We start from the raw sequence: 17,981 nt of genomic DNA on the forward strand, positions 1-17,981 counted from the left end.
GGCAGGCTTGTGCCCCAAGCCCTGCTTCTTAAAGGTGTACCACACTGAGGACCTCAGCTCTGATCCATGAGCTTTAGTAGAACCAGCCTCACCCAGACCAGGCAGATCACTCAGGGTATAGTTCTGGTGTCTGAAGGGACCAACTCTCCTGTCAGTATCCATGTGGCCAACATCTGTCTTAAGCATGTTTGATACCTGCAGATTTTTTAGCTATTGTCTAAACTAGGGTGATGGAGGAGACTGACTTTGGTCAGTTTATTGTTGATTCATTGATTCTGTAGTGCTGAGATGAAACTCAGGATCTTGGACATGTCAGGCAAGCACACCTTCACTGAGCTACGGCCCTCACCTTGTAAAGTTCACAGAGATAAGGTCTTACTAGGTTGTTTAGGCTGGCCTTGACCTCACAGAGATCCTCCCGCTCTGTCTCCTGAGTGCTAGAATGACAGCCCCAGGCTTCAAAGGCAAGCAGCTTTTTTTTTTTTTTTTTTTTTTTTTTTTTTTTTTTTTTTGGTTTTTCGAGACAGGGTTTCTCTGTATAGCCCTGGCTGTCCTGGAACTCACTTTGTAGACCAGGCTGGCCTCGAACTCAGAAATCCACCTGCCTCTGCCTCCCAAGTGCTGGGATTAAAGGCGTGCGCCACCACGCCCGGCTGACAAGCAGCTTTTCATGTCTTAAACTTTAATATGACTTTTTTCTTATTATCTTGCCTGATTCTTGATTTATTCATAGTTACTATCACTCTTCATCCTTTCATCAGAAGCATTCATTTTCAGATTTTAGCACCATTATCAGCTGTTCTAAATTTCTGTTTTCTTTGCTAGTTGTTTACTCTGGCGGAGAGCCTGGGAGGATATGAGAGTCTGGCTGAGCTTCCGTAAGTATTCTCCTGTTTCTCTGTTATTTTTGCATCTCACTTATCTAATCTTTACTTTTAATTGTTGATTGTTTTACCTTGATTTCTTTGTCTCCTGCTAAGCTGTTGCATTGGGCTGAGTGTCTCTCTCACTCATTGACATAAAACCACAGCTCTCATCTTCAAGGGAGTAAGACCACAGACCCAGGAACCCAGATTAAGTTAACACAAATTCCATGTTCCAATGTGGAATCAGTTTTACAGGGTGTCTTAGTCAGGGTTTTACTGCTGTGGACAGACACCATGACCGAGGCAAGTCTTATAAAAAATAACATTTAATTGGGGCTGGCTTACAGGTTCAGAGGTTCAGTCCATTATCATCAAGGTGGGAGCATGGCAGCATCTAGGCAGGCATGGTGCAGGAAGAGCTGAGAGTTCTATGTCTTCATCCAAAGGCTTCTAGTGGAAGACTGACTTTCAGGCACCTGGGGTGAGAGTATTAAGCCCAAACCCACAGTGAAACACCTACTCCAACCAGGTCACACCTCCAAATGGTGCCACTCCCTGGTCCAAAAATATACAACCCATCACACAGGGTTTTTATAGTTTTACAGAACGAAAAAAGTTATAAATCAAGACAAGTTTAAGATACATTGTTTGGTACAATGAGATGGTGAGAGCCAATTTATAGTCCCAAAACGGTATTGATGAGACTCTTAGTCTTGGATTGTTGGAAGCTAGTATTCTGCTAACTTAATAGCTTCTAAGAGGTCTTATTTATTACCATCACAAGATGTTCAGATACAGAGTGGGGTAAGGAATTGCTATTCCAGAAGGCTAACACTAGCCCAAGATAAAGTAAATAGCCTCTGATCCTACAGAATTCCAATTCTTCCACAGTACTGAATTTCAATCAGTCCATCAGTCTCTATAGACACAGACTCCTTCCAGATTTTTATTCACAGCTAGACTCTGTTCATTCACACACCTCAGCAGAGGGTGGGGACCACAGGCATGTGCCATCTCCTAAGTCATAAGCCTGTGGGGACAAGGTAAAGGAGGGAGCAATGCCCTTCTCAAATGCTGCCTCTTTCCCAGTCCTGCCAGAGAGAGAAGTAACTATGTTGCCATTCTCCCCATTGGGCCTTGGAAGAGAGGTTGGAAACTTTATCCCAGAAAAGCTGTCAAGGTTCCCTGGAGACTAGAAAATATGTCCTGTGCCCAATATGATCAGAGGAGGGCCTGACTATACTGTAAACCCACTTATCTTCTTAGTATGTTGTCCTTGATGATGATGTACTCTCTGAGTAGATATACCCAAACTTACCTGACATTCCACAGCCTCCATAACCCAGGTATTAGCCAGAGGATTTTAGAGAAGAAGCACCCATAAGCTTGTATTATAGACAGGGTGACAGACCCAGCAAGCTAGGCTGGTAAGTTCAGGAATACACAGCAAATTCATTCCTGAGGCTTTGTGTCAGATATAGTATGGGTTGGGACTGGGGCAATGGGTCAGGAGGTCAAGTGCTTGCAACAGAAGCACAAGGACTTAAACTTGGCCTCCTGGTAGCCATGTAAAAAGCTGGACATGGTGGGGCATGCCTGTAATCCCAGTGCTGGGGGGAAGGAGAGAGGAAGATGCTAAAGCCTTGCTGGTTAACCAGTGAAGTGGCATCAGTGAGCTCCACAATGTCAAAAATTGACTTTGACACTCAGATAAACTGAGGTGGGATGTAGTGTCAGACAGATCAAAAGCTGTTAGCTCCTGGCTCTCTTTGGCTCTTCTGGGGCCAGAGTTGATATCTGCTGGCAGTTAACTCCTGCTGATAACAGCAGGGGATTAGGAAAAGAAACTTAATTACTTGGGCTGGCACTTCTCTATTAGAGAATCTTTTTAACTCTTTAGGGGCCTACAAGAGAGAAAGGGAAAGAAAAAGAATCATCATAGACACACACACACACACACACACACAAAATCTGGTTAAAAAAAAAGGCTCCATTTCTATTTCCTTCAGGCTTTTTACCTTCTCATGCAAAAGTTCTCAACATAAAAAGTTATGTAATGGCTATAAAAGCAATTGTCAGGTAGAATTGTTACAGCAGGATAATTGACTACATGGTCTTCTAAACACTTTTACGTTCCATAAGTTTATAGTAAGTTTAAAGCAATAGTTCATGTCATAGATTAGAGCATAGTTGTGTACATGCCTTTCCATTAAGTGTCATATCTGACTAAACATTCTTAGCTCCATGAATTCATTATAAGTTTATAACAATAGTTTTTGTCATAAGTTAGCAAGGTTTTTGTCAAGAGACAAATTGTCTGTTTTATGTCTTATTATTTTGAAGTCTTATATAGATAAACTAGTCAATCACTTATTTTCTGTCCTTGCATCTATAATAAATTGCCCATTCTCAGTTTATGACCTTTAGTTAAAGATTAGTGGCCTCATTCCTTGTGAGTGTTCTCTGAATCGCCCGCGAATGAGGACACCACACACGATAGGGTTCTTCTGCAGCAAGCTTTATGCGTCTTGAGAGGGAGAGCATAAGCTTCACAACCGGAGACCCCAGGCAATCCGAGCCCCTCCCTTTTATAAGAAATTCTCCCTGCCTCGGACGTGGCAAGCCATGATTGGCTCAACACTGATTGCCCCATCCCTGAGGCGGAGCTGCCCGGGGCGGGGATTTCCAGCACAGGATGTTTACGAGTTGTTATTGAGGAAATGACTCAGCACAGGATGTTTACGAGATAGTACTGAGGAAATGACTCAGCACAGGATGTTTACGAGATAGTACTGAGGAAATGACTCAGCACAGGATGTTTACGAGATAGCGGCGCTCCACATCTCCCCCTTTTTTGTCTAATAAAACCAACTGGACACCCAGTATGAGAGGACGGGAACATTGGCCGAATCCTCTTACTCAGAGATGTAAGAACTATGTCCGCAAGCAACAACTAGGCTTGAGTGGGACCCGAAGTTGCTCCGACCTGTCCCTCTGCCATTTTTTCGAGGAGGGGAAGACTAGGGCAGGAAACCCCCACTAGACGGCATATTCCCCAGGTGGGACGGGGGGACCACCTGTGCGATGCATTGCTCTACAATCCTCTAGGGCTGCTGAAGCTCACCCGCTAAAGCGCGGGCAGCCAGCGACCAGTGGTGCAAATCGATTTTGTTTAAGCGCCGCCAACCATACCTGTGCAGATTGCCCCTGCTCCAAGGCAGCAAGCGCCTGGGATATCATGATTTTGTCTCTATTATTTTTCTTATATAATTTGCAAATTAACCATAAGCTAGATACCGATCCGAAGCAAAGGAGAATTCCAAACAAACCCACCCCCACCCATTCCTTAAAATAAGAAACAGCAGAAGAAATCCATGACGAAAAGCCTTCGGTCAAGGAGAGGTCAAGTCTGGTGGAATTGATTTAGACGATGGCCAATCTAAGTTTCTGGAGGGTTTGATCAAAATCAGACGTCCAATTATATAGCAGCTGTTGGGACAAACTCTTAGAAAGATTAGCGGCATATGTGAAATTATAGCATCATGTTTTTTGCCTTGTTCAACCCTTCCTCCGACACGATTTTTTCATTGGACAGGGTTAGGCCCAAATGTTGCATAATGTCTCTCCCCCAAAGGTTTACTGGGAGCGGGAGCACATAAGGTTCGAATTTACCCTTTTGTCCCTCAGGAGCCTTCCAGGTCAAACTCATTGAGCTTATGGCAGGGCATGAATGATATCCCAGACCTTGTAGAGAGTGGGACGATTTTGTAGTGGGCCAAGCTTTTGGCCACCAGTGCGTGGATATAATGCTTTTGTCTGCCCCGGTATCAAGAATACCTTCAAACCTTTTTCCATTTACTTCGAGGCAGAGTTTGGGCCTTTCATTCAGGGATACAACAAGGTAGGCTGAATCAGTTCCTGACGACCCCATCGTTTTGGGACTGGGGCCTGGGGAGCCCTCCCAGAGGGTGTCGGGGAGGAGCAGCAATTGAGCTATCCTATCTCCTGCACTGATGGAAAACACGCCCCTGGGGCTGGAACATAAGACCTGTATTTCGGGGGAGTGTAGATGGTCAACAACCCCAGGATGGACCACTAGGCCCCGTAAGGTGAGTGATCCTCGTCCGAGGATAAGGCCCATGGTCCCAGGGGGCAAAGGTGACATTGGCTCTATAGGTACTGGTTGGATACTCATTTGGGGCATTAGTAGGAGGTCGGAGGCGGCGCGCAGGTCCACCCTTGTGGGTCTTCCTGGGTCGCTTCTTCCGCCATCCCGGAGGTTCTGACAAACCGGTTCCCATATCTTTGAGGGCCCTGGGACCGTGGGCCCAGTGACCCGTTTTTTGACACATTGGGAGCAGGAACATTTAATGGAGGCAAAAGCCTTCCCTGTATATCTCGCACTGAGCAACATTGATCTGCTCTGTGGTACCCTTTACCACACCTCGTGCAGAGGGTCAAGACCCCCCCTTTCTTGTCTGGGGCTTTGCAATCTCTTTTGAAATGTCCAGGCTTACCACAATTAAAACAGGTCCGTTCACCGGTCTTCTTTTGTGGAGGATGCTTTTGTGCTAACATGATGGCGGCCGCGAGGCCAGTATTGCTAAGTGGACCTCCAAGCTCTCTACACACTCTTAGCCATTCTTGCAACCCTTTTGATTTTCTAGGAGCAATGGCATTCCTGCATTCCTGGGTGGCTTGTTCAAAAATCAGTTGCTCAATAAAGGGTCCTATCCCCTCTGGGTCCCCAAAGATTTTTCCTGCCGCCTCCACCATGCGTGCGACGAAGTCGGCAAAGGGCTCCTGGGGCCCTTGAACAATTTTTGTAAGCTGATTGGTGGTTTCTCCCTTGTGATTAAGTGACTTCCAGGCCCGTATGGCTGTGCTGGAAATCTGGGCGTACGCCCCCCAATGGTAATTAATTTGATCTGCGGCCCACGGGCCTTGGCCTGTTAAAAGGTCAAATGTCCAATCCCGCTGCTCTTGCGTAAGGGCTATTGCGTTGGCCCTGGCCTGGGACTGGGCTGCCTCATGCCACAAGGCTTTCCATTCTATGTATTGTCCCATGGTAGGCAAGGCGGCCTTAACCACCATTTGCCAATCACTAGGTGTCATGGCAGTTTGTGCCATTCTTTCAAGAATCATAATAGTAAAATTAGCATTGGGACCATATTTTCTTACTGATTCTGCAAGATCTTTTATCTGACTATAGTCTACAGGAGCGTAGATTCTCCCCCCTTCCTGTTCATAAACAGGAAACGCTAATTGTAGCTTGCGGAGGATCTTTTGGGGAAAAAAGGAAGTTGTGGATGACCGGGCCTCATAAGGTGGGGGAGCGGAGGGAATGGCGGCAGCCAACAATCTCCTATCCTTAAAGAAGACACCGGTCGCAGGCTTACTTGACTTAGGTCGCCCGCCTTCATCTGGGTGATACCTTTCTCCTTTAGATCTAACTGCTTCTTCTTCTAACTCGCCCTCTTCCTCCGAGGTCAGTTTACTATCCTCGGTTTCAGAAGAATCCGAGGTATCTCTTAGGTGGAGGGCAGCCAGTTCTCGGGTCGGATATAACCCGGGCCTGCTGCTCCCCTTCTCTCCCTTTCTGTTTCTCCCGGGAGGTCCTTTTTCACTTCCCTTTTTTGCCTTTTTTACGGTTTTTGTGCGCACACCCATCCTCTCACTACGCTCGGATTCTGACATACCTTCCTGCATAGCTTCTAAAACCTTTTGCCCTTTCTTTCGCTCCTCCTCACAGGCCTCATCTTCAAGACAACTCTTAACTAGTTTCCATATGGCCTTAACTCCCAACCTGAGGTCTGAACAGGTTTCTAGATCGTTGCCTAGCTTATTCCATGACGGCAGTGTCAGAGATCCTGACACCGCATACCAGGGAGCTACTCGATCAACTTCCTCAACAAAGCGGCGAAGAACTCTATCCCCAAGCTTCAGGTCCCTTCTTTTGAGAAGTTCTTTTAATGAAGTTTGTACTGATTGAGAAGCCCCCATGATACTCTAAAGGAGACTGCAATTAAGAACTTCAATTTAACACAACCTTCTATGTTCACAAAAGAAGAGGGCTAGGAACCATACAACCAAGGCCACGAGGACGATGATTAAAGCCTCGGGCAATCCCTCCCACGGCCCAGTTAGTTGAAGGGAGTGTGAAAGGGTCAGGTAAAATTCAGGCATACCTTTCCGAGACGTAGTTCCTGCAGTTCTGGACCCTCCCCGTCACCGAGGGATCTCCGACGGTGCTCGCGATGTTCTTCTGTTCTTCGTTTTCCCGGGATTTCGGCACCAGATGTGAGTGTTCTCTGAATCGCCCGCGAATGAGGACACCACACACGATAGGGTTCTTCTGCAGCAAGCTTTATGCGTCTTGAGAGGGAGAGCATAAGCTTCACAACCGGAGACCCCAGGCAATCCGAGCCCCTCCCTTTTATAAGAAATTCTCCCTGCCTCGGACGTGGCAAGCCATGATTGGCTCAACACTGATTGCCCCATCCCTGAGGCGGAGCTGCCCGGGGCGGGGATTTCCAGCACAGGATGTTTACGAGTTGTTATTGAGGAAATGACTCAGCACAGGATGTTTACGAGATAGTACTGAGGAAATGACTCAGCACAGGATGTTTACGAGATAGTACTGAGGAAATGACTCAGCACAGGATGTTTACGAGATAGCGGCGCTCCACAATTCCTAATCTAGAAGGAATGTTTTCCTTGACTGTAAATTTGTTCCAGGCCTATTTTCTTTTCCTAGTACAATTAGCTCATGACACAAAACTCTTTGTAGCTTTTTATTCTACAGGGAGCTTAAAATTACTTGAGTCAATTTGGGAGTTCTATAAAATTAGTATCAGAAATTAGACAATCATCTAAACAGCATTTTTTCATGAAAGTTCATCTTCCTATTGAACTGCAGGAAATTTGCCCAATAGAGTGGGCTAATGCCCAGGAATCAATCATAACAGACTATAGGCAGACAGGGTCTTTCTTTGCCCAATCACACCATGTCAAAACAATGAGGAATATGGCAATGACAAACATGAGAAGGAGCAAAAGGAGTAAGGAACAGACCTGGGAGGAAGCTCCTGGGGCTATGCCTTTTGGGGATTCACCCACTACAGCCATGAAAAATGGTGGGCTGTCTCCAGGAAGCTTGCTTGCTTGCCATGGCTCCCACTACTCCAGATTCATTGTTGGAGATCGACTGAGGTGGACCTTGGCCTCCAGTGTGTGTGCATGTAACATTGCAGTGATCTCTGATACATTATGCCAACTCCTGCAGCAAGTCTGCATCTATAGGATGAGATTAATAGTAGGGCAGTGGTTACTGCTGACGGCTGTCCTGTCCTGCTAGAGTCCCAAGCAATATGACTGTTTATTACAGCTGTGACCAAAGGAATATGACATCATTGCTTTTTAGTGTTTACGTGTTATCAATGAACATGATTTTGGTTAATTTGTTTGTTTTTAGATTTTTTTTTAAGGTGGGTCCTGCAGCCAGGGATGACATTAAATTACTGACCATTTTGTATCTAACTCCAAATGCTTGGCTCGCACCATACTTAGCACTCATGGGATGTTTTTGTGTTAGTTTTGTACACATTCATCAATGACTGTTGTCTCCGGAAGCTCAGTGTTAAAGTGCTTCCAAGCATATAGACATATTTCCCATTTACAATTGTAAGGAGAGTAAGAAATGTAAAGAAATAGATCTAAGTCAGGTTTGAAGTACACCAGATGGCATGGCTCTTCCCCAGTTTTCAGGAAGATGCCTGAGAGAGGGTGTGCATGCACAAAAGGGCATACTCACATGCAATCAGTTTGCTCCTCACAGAAGACGATGTTTATTGCTTTAAGGTTTTCTCCTTAAATAGATGTTTCCTGATTTATTAGGGATTGGGTTTAAGAGTATGGATACGTAAATTTAGGTTGGGGCTTGACTGCTTGATCACCCTTTTTTTCTGGGCCTTCCAGCGCTGTTGTGACTGGAGGAGCTCTGCAGTGTGCAGGAGAGGAAGCAGAGTCTGCATACTGAGTTAGCCACCCAGCCAGATACCGTATGTTAACTCTGTTGCCTTAGAAACACTATGCACAGTGTTAGGATCTTAGTCAGTGTTTCTATTGCTGCAATGGAACACCATGACCAAAAGCAAGTTGGAAAGGAGGTTTGTATGGGTAACACTTCCACATCGTAGTCCATCCCTAAAGGAAGTCAGGATAGGAAATCAAACAGAGCAGGAACCTGGAGGCAGGGACTGATGTAGAAGCCTTGGAGGGTGCTGGCTTGCTCCTCCTGGCTTGCTCCTCCTGGCTTGCTCAGCCTGCTTTCTTATAGAACCCAGTACCACCAGCCCAGGGATGGCACCACCCACAATGGGCTGGGTTCTCCTCCATCAGTTGCTAATTAAGGAAATGCCTTACAGATTGGATCTCATAGAGGCACATTCTCAATTGAGTTTCCCTCCTTTCAGATGACTGTAGCTTGTGTCAAGTTGACATAAAATGACTCAGTACATTACTCTTTCTTTTAAGATTTTATTTATTGATTTATTTTATGTATAGAGTACACTATTGCTCTCTTCAGACACACCAGAAGAGGGCATCAGATCCCATTACAGATGGTTGTAAGCCACCACATAGTTGGTGAGAATTGAACTCAGGACCTCTGGAAGAGCAGTCAGTGCTCTTAACTGCTGAGCCATCTCTCCAGCCCTGATATTATTCTTTCTTAATCTCAACTTAGAGTGTGTGTGTGTGTGTGTGGGGGGGAATGCCTGAGTTAATGTCCTGGCTCATATTACAACATAAAAATAAATCTATTGCTAGAATTGCTTTAGGCATCTGTTACATTCCTTTCCCCTTCCTCTCTCCTTGCCTTTCTCTTTACCTCCCTGTCTTCTTCCTTACAACACCCTTCTTACCCCCTCCTCCTTCCCTGCCTACTCTTTTCTTTTCTCTACTTTGATTTTGTGTCTTGTCTCCTGTATTGGGACCAAGTAGGACAAAGTCTCCCCTCAGTGGTTCTCAGTCCATGAAGATTGACCTTCTGAACTCTCAGAGTGCGTGATTTTCTAGTACTCCTTAATTAACTTTATGTACTTTAACTGATGCTTATGAAATGTTTAAATATAGAAGCTACATGACATTTCTACATATTTAAAAAGTAATGGCTGGCATGCCCAGCAGGAGGTGGCCAACAGAAAAGTTCAATAGCATCTTTAGAGGCTCCTTGTCTCTGTATAGCTCTGGCTGCCCTGGAACTCACTCTGTAGACCAGGCTGGTCTTAAACTCAGAAATCCGCCTGTCTCTGCCTCCCAAGTGCTGGGATTAAAGGCGTGTACCACCACTGCCTGGCTGTTTATTTTATTTATATATATTTTCCCTCTCTTTTTACCCTATAGATCATGTGTGTGTGAGTGTGTGTGTGTGTAAAATGGCTTCCAGTTTAGTGTTTTTATGGGGTCCTTGAGTGTACAAATGAGTAGGTTTCTGTTTCCTATGTCATCTCTTGGACTCTTTTCCTTCTCTTTGTTTGTTTTGTCCTATTCTGTGTTAATTTTTGGTTTATCTTATTATATCTTATTTTATTATAAAAAAAATCAATGGTACATTTTTTTAATTAAAAAAAAAAAAAGGAATGGTAAACCTGGTACTGCAAACCTTTAATCCCTACACTCTGGAGGCAGAAACAGGTTCTGTGAGTTTGAGGCCAACCTGGTCTACATAGTGAGTTCAGGGCAGCTAGAGCTTCACAGGGAGAACCTGTCTCCAAAACAGCAACAACCATTCACACAAACCCCACAGGGCTAAGAGGCTTTCAGCTCAGGTTATCTTGAAAAGGAATGCAAGGACTTTGTTGGTTGGTTTTGGGGTGTTTGTTTGTTTGCTTGCTTGTTCTGAGACAAGGAATCCTAACTCTGCCAGTCCTGGAACTCACTATGAAGACCAGACAGGCCTTGAGCTCACAGATATCTGCTTGCTTCTGCCTCTCAGAGCCAAGATTAAAGGCCTGTGCCACTACAGCCCTCAAGGGTATGTTTTTCTTAATTTTTGTTACCATTGTTTGTGCAAGCACGATATGTGGGTGTGGTAGGGGACACGTGCGTCAAGGCATGCATGAGCAGATCAGAGGATAACTTTGTGGATTCTGGAGGTGGAATTCAGACCATCAGGTTCATGGTCTCTGCCTGTCGAGGCATCAGTTGGCCGTGGAATATTATTCATTCCTAAGAGTAATACTCTCCGAGGCTTGGGATTGTTTGGTCTTGTGCCTCCTCCCTTAGGGAAGAAAGAACCTGCTGCGGCAGAGCATTTTCAGGATGATGTTAGTGTGCTAAAACTTCCTGCCTTAGGGTTTTTGTTGCTGTGAGAAATACATGTGCAAAACCAGCTTGGAATGAGAAGACTGTATTTCCCTTTACAACTCTCAGGTCACACACACATCTGTCACTGAGGGAATCAGGACAGAAACCCGGAGGCAGGAGCTGATGCAGAGCTCATGGAGGAGTATTGCTTATTGACTTGCCTCTAATGGCTTCCTCAGCTTTTTGTCTTATGTCACATGACCTCTTGTCCTGGTGGTGGTGGGGGAACACCTCGTAATTAATGATTGTGGGTGGGCCCAGCCCATTCATTAAGAAAGTTCCTCATAGGCTTGCCTCCAGGTCAATCTTTTCTTCTCAGATAACCCTTGCTTTTGCCAAAGCCCAAACCGACCTGGAAGCTTCTCTGAGGGCCAGGAAGATGGCTCAGCAGATAGGCACTTGGCTACATAAGCCTGGCAACCTGACCTCAATCCCAGAACCCACATGGATGTTGAATGAGAGCACTGACTCCACAAAGTTGTCCTCCAGCCTCCACACACATCCTGTGCCCCTCCCACAAATCACATACACATACATAAAAATTAAATTTAAAAAAAAACTTCCTTAGAGCAACGAAAGAAGATACTGTTTGTTTACTTAGACAACTCAAGTGCTTTTCTCTATGGGTCTGAGGGTTGTTGGTGCACTTGAAGGTCACATTGGATTTAGGTATGACTGAGCTGAGCCTCTTCTGCATGGTACTCAGTCTACTCAGTCCCTCCTTTGACCTTTCACAACCTTCCTGCTTGGACTTCTTGGGTTGGTTTGTCTGCTTTTCTTCAGTGCCTCCTTAATCCTCTAAAATAAGAACACCTTATTTCTCCCAGGTTCTCCCTACAGTGATGGAGTAGGCTCCTATGATGCAACAAGCCCTCATGATGCAATTGGCTCCCACGGTGTAATGGGCTCCCATGATGCAGTGGGCTCCCATGATGCAGTGGGCTCCCATGATGCAACAGGAGCCTGATTTTACACCTGTTGAGGATGATTGGCTTCTAGTTTGGAAAATTCTTCAGGCCTTTCTTCCTTGGGTTCTGTATTAAGATTTCTGTTGCCTGTTGCTGGCTGGTAGAGAGAGGCCTGGGCTTGTCTTTCATTAATCTGCCTCAGAAGGATGTTTCTTGTAAAGAGCATCCTAGGAGCAGTTTGGTCTCAGCAAAGCCTCATTTCATCAGGTGGTCAAATCCACAGGTTAATGTTCTCTCTCCTGCCTGGGTACCAGACTGCTGTGTTCAGCTCATTTTTATGACATGCAAGTAGTGTCAATAAGAAGTCCCAGTTTTCATTTAAAATCATAACAAGAAGAGATAAGTTTGACAAAAATAGGAGCAGAAAGAACTGAAGATAGCTGCCAAGATTGAGCTAGAAATATGCCTCCACTGCCACAATCCAATGGTAAAATTTGCTCACATTTTCTTCCAGAGCAATCATGACCCATGCCTCTGTGCCTGAGAAGGACAGAGCTACCCTCGGGATCAGTGACACACTGATACGACTTTCTGTGGGTCTAGAGGATGAACAGGACCTTCTTGAAGACCTGGATCAAGCTTTGAAGGCAGCGGTAAGTTGTGGTTGTGTGTGTGTAATCTTTTTTCTTTTATTTAAGATGGATATATATATATATGTATGTATATATATATACATATATATATATGTATATATATAATATATTCTGGTTACAGTTCCCTGATCTCCTACTCTTTCTAGTTCATCCCATCTCCCCATGAATTTGATCTTTTTGTCACTTGTTAAAAAGTAAGCAGGTATCTAAGGAATAAAAGTAAAATAAAACAAATCCAGAGAAACAAATCAGAATGTGACAAAACAACCAAAAAAAGAAAGACGGCTAGAGAAAAGGCTCTAGAAATGCATATAGACACAGTAACACACTCATTTGCCAACAGAATCTCATGAAACACTCAAACTGGAAGGCATAATATATATACAAATAACATGTAAGGTTAAACAAAAATAGTGGTTTGTTTCCCCAATGACACTCTCGTGGAGAAAACTAATTTTCCATTAGCAAGTGGCTATCAAAAGGAGCTAGCTTCTGGGTTTAGAGATAAGGGTGTGTATCCACTTCTTTCAGCTCTAGGACCCCATCTGGTACAGACCCATGCAGGCCCTGTGCATGCTGCCACAGTCTCTGTGAGTTCATACGTGTGCCAGCACCTGTTGTGTAGAAGACCATGATTCCTTGGTGTCTTCATCCCCTCTGGCTCTTATACTCTTTCTACCTGCTCTTCCTCAGAGTTCCCTGAGCTCTGAGGAGACAGAGTTGATGGAGCAGATCCATTTCTAGGGCTGAATGTTCCAGTATTTCTCACTCTGTGTATTGTCTGCCTGTGAATCTTTGCATTTGTTCCCATCTGCTGCAGGAGGAAACTTCTCTGATGGCCAAGCAAGACACTGGTATTCAAGTACAGCAGAAAGTCACTAGCAGTCATTTTAATGCTATGTTCCTTTAGCAGAACAATAGTAATTGTTTTCCTCCTAGGTCCCTGCCCTATCTAATCTCAGGTTCTTGGCTACCCAAGCAGCACTGGGCTTGGGTTCCATCTCATGGAGTGTGCCTTAACTCAAATCAAATATTGGTTGGCTATTCCCACAAGCTTTGTAAAAGTTCTATTGGACCAGTGGACCTTGTAGGCAGGTCACCATTATAAACTGAAGAGTTTGTACCTTTCTCCTTTGGCAGCATGCAGAGAACCTTCCAGTAGTATCTAATCCGTAGGGAGTGAAGGCTGTAGGTAGGCATCAACTCAACTTCTCCATGTTTAGTAAGTTGTTAAGTAAGAGGATCTGACTGTCAGTTTCTGAAGAGCTACCCATAGCCTTGGCAGTAGCCTGGGTTGTTTGGGGGTTCTCATGGGATCCTTTTTGTCAAGAACTCAATTATGTAACTCACTTTCAGTACTTGAAACTTCGTTTGGTGACAAGAGATGTTCAGCTGGGGCTCTGTCTCCCCTGTTATTTGGTGATTTAGATTGCCTTCATATGTGTGTGCATTGTAGGAAGCTTCTACTGTATTAGGTTTCTATACAACTTCTACAACTTCTCAGCTATCCCTTAATTTTAGCCGTTCCTCTTCATATTCGTTTCCTTGCCTCCTTCTTTCTCTCTCCCTCTTTGATCCTTCTATTGCAGTCCCCAGCCTCCATCAATCCATAATTATTTATTCTGTTTCCCCTTCCTATGGAGATCTATCCTTTCCCCTAGTCCCTTGCACTCTACCTACCTTCTGTGCTTATATAGTTTGTCACTTGCTTGTCAACACTGAACATCCACATATAAGTGAATACATACTATAGCTGGATCTAAGTTACCTTACTCAGGATGATTTTTTTTTTTCTAGTTTCATACACTTACCTTCAAATTTCATAAGTTTATTTTTTAAAAACTTGCTGAGGAATTCCCTGTTGTGTAAATGTACCATTTCCTTTATGCCCATTCTTCTGTTGAGGAGCATCTGAGTGGTTTCCAATCTCTGGCTTGTTATGAATAGAGCTTCAATGAACACGGTTGAGCAGGAGCAAGTTATCTTGTGGTAGGATGGACTGTCCTTTGGGTATATGACTTTAAGAGTGCTATAACTGGGCTGGTGAGATGGCTCAGTGGGTAAGAGCACCCGACTGCTCTTCCGAAGGTCCAGAGTTCAAATCCCAGCAACCACATGGTGGCTCACAACCATCCGTGACGAGATCTGGCGCCCTCTTCTGGAGTGTCTGAAGACAGCGACAGTGTACTTACATATAATAATAAATAAATTAAAAAAAAAAAAAAGAGTGCTATAACTAACTTAATGTAGTTTCTGGGAAACCACCATACAGATTTCCATGCTGGCTGTGTAAGTTTGCTCCCACCAGCTATAGGTGAGTGTTTCCCTTATTCCACATCCTCTCCAGCATGAGCTGTTATTGTTTTATTGATACTGGCCAATATCATGTAAAATGAAATCTCAAAGTAGTTTTGATTTACACTTCCCTAAAGATTAAGGGTGCTGAGCATTTCTTTTAAGTGGTTCTCAGCCAGCATGTGCCTAGTAGTAAGGGTGGGTGTCATCATATTTAAAAAGAGTGACCTCAGCAGAGATTCGTACTCACGCAAGTCCCTGAGTAACAAGATGACCCACCTACAGGCCCCTGAGGCTAGTTTCAGCTTATCAACAGTTATTACCCCTCTAAGAAAGCAAGAACCCCAAGCCACCCAACATCTTCTAGCATGACATCAGCCTCTCTGAGTACATTCAATGATTCAGACTTCTGGACCACTTTTGGCATCATCTGCAGCACCTTCCAGCACCTTGGGTTTACACAGTATAGGACATCTGACTCGCAACATCTTCATCTTCATCTTCAATCTAGAGCCATCCCAGTTCCATTCTCATTGCCAAAATTAAAAAAAAAAAAAAAAAGGTGTGACTTTGTTGGCGTGTGTGAATGTTCGAATCTTGGACTGAGTTCTCAGGTCTCAGGCTATGATGTGGAGATCATTGACATTCTTTCTTTTTCTGTACACTGTTGACACAGCACCCTTAAAGTTCGAGTCAAAGCTGTCATTCCAGTGCTGCCATCAGGAGCAGCATCCAAGGGGCCAAATCTTCGGAATAACTGGACAGATCATTATGGAGCATATGCAGAACTGCACTGAATATTTTAAGGCCCTAATGAGTTTACAGCTGTAACCTTCCATGGATCTTCCCTTAAGGACTGTCTTCTGTTTATCTTCTAACTAACAGGTTGTTCTGTTAGTATCATTTCGGTAATTTTGCTATATTTGTGTCCAAGGAAGTAAGAGTTGTTCTGTTTTGGAATCATGTTGTTTTTCCTCTTTCTTCAGTAGCTTATGATATATTTTAATCATGTTTACAATGTTACAATTTAGTATTGATGTTTTATGAAGTTAAATTATTAAATGAATGGTCTTAAATCCACTGTGGTTTTTTTCTTTTGAAAAATTATATAATTACCATAAGCCAAAAATCAAATATTTGGAATACCTACTGTGAAATTCAAGAGATTAAAGGTTGTACTTGATACTTGTTATTTTTCTTAAATAAATCTAGTTATCAAATGTACCTGGCCCTGATCCTACTTTGCTGTTTCTGGGTTCTTTTTCATTTCTAGTGGCTGCTCTAGAGGCCCCAAACTCTATTGATTTTTATAAGTGTAACTGAGTAATTCTTATCCTTAAAGTTTAACATATGCATATTAGGTACAAATTATATCCCCCCCCCCCCACCACCAACTTATAGCTGGGGAGACATAGGCTGGTGACTTGGAACTATAAGACAGGTGTGTTTAATTCAAAGAGCATTTCATTTTGAATGAAACAGTAGAGCCTCGGTTTGCACCTAGGAGAGGTGGTCTCTGAAATAAATGCACTTCAGCACTGGGGACAGCCATTGCCAGAGAGCAGTAATGCATCAGAGAAGGAAGAGGACAGAGTGGTGAGAGGAGTCACAGGAGACTTCACAGGCAAAATAGCTCTGACAGATAAAGGCAATTGTTTTTGGAAGGGCACACATGCACAGGTCTAATAGTGTCCTAATTAACACACTACAAGCAATTCTTCTTGATGTGACCATTAATATCAAGTTCCTCCAAGCCTGTCTAAAACAGTAGCAATAGCTAAGATGTGTTGGTTACAATATATGATGTGGTATATAATACATAATATATACATAGTATATTATGCATTTCTCCCTTCTGCTACAATGTTTCTTTTCAGCCCAAGTAATTTTATTTTTTTTCTGGAGAGTTTAAGGAGCTAGAAGAAAAGTCAGGGCCAGAAAAAAAAAGGAAACTTAATGGAGATGTGGTACTGGCTAGTTTTATGTCGATTGAAACAAGCTAGAGTCATCTGGGAGAAGAGACCTCAACAGAGATAACATTCCTTCCAGACTGGCCTGTGATGCATTTTCTTGATTGGTAATTGGTGTGGGATTGCCTAGCTCACTGTGGACAGTGCCACCAGGTGTAGATGGGTAGGAGTTGAAAAAGAGGGCAGGCCGACCAAGCCAGTAAGCAGCACTCTTTCCTGGCCTCTGCTTCACTTCCTGCTTCCAGGTTCCTAACTTGAGTTCTTGCCCTGAGTTCCTCCAATGATGGGCTGTGATGTGGAACTGTAAGCAAAACAAACCCTTTCTTCCCCAGGATGCTTTTGGTCATGTAGTTTTATCACAGCAACAGAAATGTAAGACCCATGAGAAAGAAATGAGCTTTATGTGGGCTGAGAATCAAGAATTACAACACAATGAAATTTGCCTTAGACCTTTCTCTCTTCCAGCTGCAAACTTACTGATTTCTAGGAATGTCACTCAAACTTCCCTTTTTGGGAAAAGAAGAGTTAAGACCTCTTCAACTCTTCCTGGAGAAGGCCCTATCCTCCACACTTGGGCATGTCTATCCTTTCTGTGAACCTCTCTCTCTCTCTCTCTCTCTCTCTCTCTCTCTCTCTCTCTCTCTCTCTCCCTCCCTCCCTTCCTTTCTTTTTATTCTTTAATCTTTTTTTACAGTCCAGTCTTCATCCCCCTCCCGGGCCTCCCACCCAACTGCTCCCCATCCCATACCTCCCTTCCCCTTGCCCCCCCCACCTCCCATCTCCAAGAGGATGGTTCCTCCCCACCCCCTGGGGCCTCAAGTCTCTGGAGGGCTAGGGAGCACCTCTTTCTTAATCCCTATACATAAAACCTGTTTTGAGGGGCTGAGAGACAACTCAGTTGATAAAGGGCTTGCCAAGCAA

At 44.1% G+C, this 17,981-nt stretch overlaps 1 protein-coding gene across 1 annotated transcript in view; it reads left to right on the plus strand.

The window, feature by feature from the left end:
• Positions 1–16,314, plus strand: part of Cth (cystathionine gamma-lyase) — a 34,395-nt gene extending 18,081 nt beyond the window's left edge. The window contains exons 10-12 of the mRNA XM_021158374.2: positions 826–878; positions 12,657–12,795; positions 15,767–16,314. Coding sequence (XP_021014033.1) covers positions 826–878; positions 12,657–12,795; positions 15,767–15,775 — 201 coding nt within the window. The 3' untranslated portion in view covers positions 15,776–16,314. The remainder of the gene's footprint in view (positions 1–825; positions 879–12,656; positions 12,796–15,766) is intronic.
• The last annotated feature ends 1,667 nt before the right edge of the window (positions 16,315–17,981 follow it).

Source organism: Mus caroli, unplaced genomic scaffold (assembly GCF_978045245.1).
Source record: "Mus caroli unplaced genomic scaffold, Mus_caroli_1 scaffold_3, whole genome shotgun sequence".
Lineage (NCBI taxonomy): Eukaryota > Metazoa > Chordata > Mammalia > Rodentia > Muridae > Mus > Mus caroli.